Raw genomic sequence first — 5,000 nt, 5'->3', positions numbered from 1 at the left:
ATTTCAGGGGCTCTGACATGTGGATGAAAAAGCTCACGGGCATCGCTCACGCCTGCTGAAACCGAAAGGTCACAGAAATAAAAACCACCCTGGCGTCATCACTCTGACATTTTGGTTCCTGTCCACCTAGCACTGCGCCACCGCGCGCCCCCTTCTTACTCCAGGTGCGCCACCGATATCGGACTCGTAAACAACACACCTGGGTGTGCTCCCTCTCTTAACTGTCAGGTAGAGACGAGCCGTCAACGGCTTTTCTGGATCTTAAAATAAATACAGCAAACTAAACATATAGATTAAAGCCTCGCTACAATAACAAAGAGGAAAGAGGAGGGGCACGACGGGACGGCGCGTATGGGAAATGTCACGCCGCGCGTCAGAGAGTGTGTGTGTGGGGGGGGGGGGTTGGACGAGTAAACAGTAGCTCACAAGACACCCGCCGCCCACAGCCCTGCACTTAAACACAAAGTTAAAACAAAGCAGGGAGAGGCTGAGGGGGAAAAAATACACACACAACAGCACCCCTCCTCTCCCCCTCCCTTCCCCCCCAATGAATACAAGCGACCTAATTATTTTTCTGTTAGTCGCTTTCTGGCCTGAAAAAAAAGTGCAATTTAACACAGTTTGAATGGTGGGAAGCCGGGGCAAAAAGTCTGCAAGCTGGAAACTTTTAAATGTTGCTCCATTATTTACTTTCCAGCAGACTGAACGCCCCAATGCAAAGGCAAAGTACAGTAACTTATTATGGCACTTCCACTAATACCCACTTAGCATCTATGGCTACTGCAGGTGCAGATTAATTTCCACTACGAGTTTTCTTTTATTTATTTTTTTTATAAACAAAAATAAAAAACCTCCAGTCAGCGTGCTATTCCACTGAGGTAGGTAAAACAGGAGAGGGGGATTTCGTAAGAATATTCATCTTCCGCAGTCATAACAGTTCAACTCTGATACGGAACCGGTTCCACCCACAAGCTGCCTCCTCGACAACACAGAGGGGCTTTATTACATCATGTAGCAACAGCAGGACGGGTCTACCTCCCCCCGTCAGTTTCAATACAAAACAAACAGTCCCTCCCCACAGTCCCACCAGGAGGCTGATGACTATAAAATACAGTAGCTGGCAATTCACTGGCCCAGACAGAACACCATATAGCAGGACTCATTAGGGCTGAAGCCAGAGAGGCAAGCACACCTCCAATCACATGCAATCAGACAGTCCCTATGAAATACAACAACAGCAACAACAACAACAACAACAACAAGCACAAAAAAAAAAAAAACACACACCCGACCAGAGAGGCTGGGATATCAAAGAACACGGAGGATAGGACAACTAATTAGAGGAGAACATTTCATCTCGTACACTGAGAGTAATCCCTCAGCACTGGTGTACAAGGAAGAGAGAGAGAGAGAGAGAGAGAGACAGAGAGAGACAGAGAGAGAGAGACAGAGAGAGACAGAGAGAGAGAGAGAGAAAGTCTTGCTGAAAAGATACATCCTTGATGCTTTCCAGATGCATGCAAAACGGAGCTCATTTAAATTCATATTTTGGTGAGCAGGCTGCGTATAAAGAGGTGCTGATAGGAGGGATTTTTCGTACTATTTCAGCGTGTTTGAAGTCTGTTCAGCGTCTTGCTGTATGTGTCAGAACTACTGTAGTTCTCATTGACTTAGCCAGACGGCAACCCCTGAAACGTCTCCGTTTTAAATCAGAGGCCAAGTGCATTTGAGCGGATGTGGATCATTTTCACCACTTAATCATTGTTGTTACATATAAAAGACAGACAGCAAGTGAAGGGGAGAGGGTTGCATCGGCCAAAAAAGCCTAAGCTCTTATTAGACATTAAACAGGACTACTGTGGGCTCCAACAGCGTTCAGTCAGTTTGACATATGTGTGTGTGTGTGTGTGTGTGTGTGTGTGTGTGTGTGTGTGTGTGTGTGTTTGTGTGTGTGTGTGCTTGCGCATGCATACATGTGTGTTCCTGCATGTTTGTGTGTGCCTGTGTCTGCACGTATCCTTGCATGCAAGCATGTGTGTGTGTGTGTGTGTGTGTGTGTGTGTGTGTGTGTCTCTGGACACCTTTACTGAAAGCTCTCTCTTCACATGCGAATCATGTGAGAATGGAATCCTGTTTTGGAGGGGTGTGTCTGATACAGATAACATCTATTTTGATAATCTACCTAATCACGTGCAGATACCAGCCACAGGCGTGGTCTCTCGATCAAAAATACATTTGCTGGCAAGATGGATAACGCAATGTCTCATCTCTTCCAACTCCACGGCCTACAGTTTGAACATGCAGTTGTAGGTACATCATGTTTTTTAAAGGGACGTTATACAAGCAGCTGGCCAAGTTAAGTCTACTGGCTTGACAAAGTAAATAGGACTTTTCAGAAGGTTTTCCTTTTAGAAAACCTTCAATGGGAAATTATACGATAACAATATTAGCACATCCTTTGGTGCTCTGTGAGATCCAAGGTAAGCTGCACACACACACACACACACACACACACACACACACACATAGAGAGACCTCAGAGCTTCACTGGGGAGTGAAGAGAGGCAGACACAGACAGATTGACATTAGCCATGAACCTTCTCAAGCACAAGCAGCAGCAGACTCAAAGCAGAGGTGGAAATAGAGGCAGTTCAGAGAGGAAGAGGAAAAGGTAGAGAGAGAGGATGTGGGGAGAGGTAAAGAGAGAGGATGGGGGGATAGACAGAGAGGATTGGAGAGGTGGAGAGAGAGTGAGAGATGGTCGGGGGAGAGAGAGAGGATGGGGGATAGACAGAGAGGATTTGAGAGGTGGAGAGAGAGTGAGAGATGGTCGGGGGAGAGAGAGAGGATGGGGGATAGACAGAGAGGATTTGAGAGGTGGAGATAGGGAGGGAGAGAGAGAGAGAGATGATGGGGAGAGGTGGAGAAATAGGTTAGGGGAGGTGGGGGGGCACAACAACAGCACTGGGAGGATGATGTGTGTGTGTGTGTGTGTGTGTGTGTGTGTGTGTGTGTGTGTGTGTGTGTGTGTGTGTGTGTGTGTGTGTGTGTGTGTGGTGCGTTCACTGTCCCTTTCATTGCTCATGCTCTTTGCTGTAAATAATAAACAGAAGACTCACTTTTTCACCTTTGAGGCCAGGCTCACCTGCAGCTCCTGGGTCACCTTTCAATCCCTGGGGAGAAGTGGAAAAAACAACAACAACAACACAAAGAATGAAAAACAGAAAGAATGAAAAACAGGCCGTTTATCAAAAAAGATATATTTTATCCTCCCGGGTTACGATGTGGAAACGACAACTGTACAGTACAGTTAGAGCTTTCCTGTTATGGCAACACTAACCACTCACACACACACACACACACACACACACACACCCTCCCTGCCCCGATCCCCCAGGTCTACAGTGTCATCAGCCTATAAGAGGCCATTAACCATGCAGACGCCTGCGGCCTCCATTGACTTTAACTTATTTGCAATATTGTCCTCGCCTTGCTGAGAGGAAGGTGGTGTCATTCGAGGCCCCCCCCCCCCTTTTAAATCATGAAGCAGTATTCTTTCTTCTGACAGTTATGCGATTAACAGATATCAACCTTTCCAACGCCCCTCCTAGCGCCGTGTCTACGTCAAACCCCTACACACCCCCCCTCCCTTCCCCCCGCCGAAAAACCCCCCATCCCCCCCCAAAAAAAAAAAAAAAAAAGCAAGCCCGCTGGTCACAGCCAAGATTAGGATTTTCATCGCCTTTGCCTCTGGGCAGGGTCTGTTTGGGATCTGATTGGGCGCTGAAGGGCCCTGGGCAAAGTCAGGACGCGGCTACAGCGGCGGTTGGCGGTCGCTCGGGCAGTCGGTCGGTCGCGGTGAAAAGCCGGCGAGAGGAGGAGGGACAGCTGAGAGGGAGGGAGAGAGAGAGAGAGAGAGAGAGAGAGAGAGAGAGAGAGCGTGCGGGGAAATAAGCGTCCACCGGCGGCCAAGGCGGCTGACGAATGAGCCCTGACATGTATCGACAGACTAAATTTACAGCGGCCCTTGTTAGGTGTGACACATTTGGAGCGGCGGCGAGAAGCGTTTGAAATAAGCTAAGGAGCGGCGCGGCGCGGGGTGTGTGTGTGTGCGTGCGTGTGTGTATGTGTGTGTGTGTGTGTGTGTGTGTGTGTGTGTGGCGGGGTGCTTAGGAGCAGGGCTCGGAGGATGGAGGGGTGCTAAACGCACTCCAAAACAGCGCAATTTGTCTTAGTTAGGCTACTGAAGTGCGAGGGCCATTAGCGGTGAGATATATCAGCCGCACATGATGGCCTTCTTCTTCACCGTCGCGTCTCCCGGATCCCCTGCCAACGTGATGGGGCTGACGGACTGACTGACTGCCTAACACGCCCCGGCCTCAAGCAAGGCAGCCAAAGCAGGCAAAGCGGGCAGAGTGGCGTGGTACGGTGCGGTGTGGTGCGGTGCGGTCATCCACTGTGTGGAACTAGAAGCGGCTGTCTGCTGAGCGGATGAGTGACCGGTGGCGTCCATTTGCTTCTCTGCAGGGGGACGGCGGCTGGGACAGAGAGAGCTGGCCAGCCTGAAAGAGCTGCACTGGTGGTCACTGTTCAGCAGTCTGCACAGACAAAGAGGACTCATCCAAATCAACAGAACGAGAGCAGAGACGGTTTATAAAGCGAGACGATTCATATGAGGGTAAATTCTGGTTTCATTGTGACGCAACTGCCACTCCCATTTAGAAGGCAAACGGAGGTATTTCTTTGGGAGAAATAAACCTGTTATCAACGGCACCTGCTTCTGCTGATTCTACACCGTTCTAAACCGATTATTTCGTCACTGATTACGCCCCTTTAGGAGGCGGAAGTGGTGCCATTTCATTCCATTGAAAAACCCCTTTATGATTCATCTTAGTAACTATACGATCTTTGACGAGAGTGTGCATCAAACGCTGACACTTGAGAAATTATTCTAAAACTTACTGAAAAAACTAGATGGTGTGTTTGCATTGTGCCCGGAG

The 5,000-nt window shown here is 48.9% G+C and overlaps 1 protein-coding gene across 1 annotated transcript in view; it reads right to left on the bottom strand.

Annotated features, from left to right (window-relative positions):
* LOC134064479 (collagen alpha-1(XIX) chain) overlaps nucleotides 1–5,000 on the bottom strand; it is a 76,360-nt gene that overhangs the window by 46,235 nt on the left and 25,125 nt on the right. The window contains exon 12 of the mRNA XM_062520402.1: nucleotides 3,120–3,173. Within this exon, the coding sequence (XP_062376386.1) occupies nucleotides 3,120–3,173 (54 nt within the window). The remainder of the gene's footprint in view (nucleotides 1–3,119; nucleotides 3,174–5,000) is intronic.

This window comes from Sardina pilchardus, chromosome 18, assembly GCF_963854185.1.
Source record: "Sardina pilchardus chromosome 18, fSarPil1.1, whole genome shotgun sequence".
Lineage (NCBI taxonomy): Eukaryota > Metazoa > Chordata > Actinopteri > Clupeiformes > Clupeidae > Sardina > Sardina pilchardus.
Note: the sequence above shows the minus strand (reverse complement) of the source record. Positions and strands in the feature narration are given on the sequence as shown.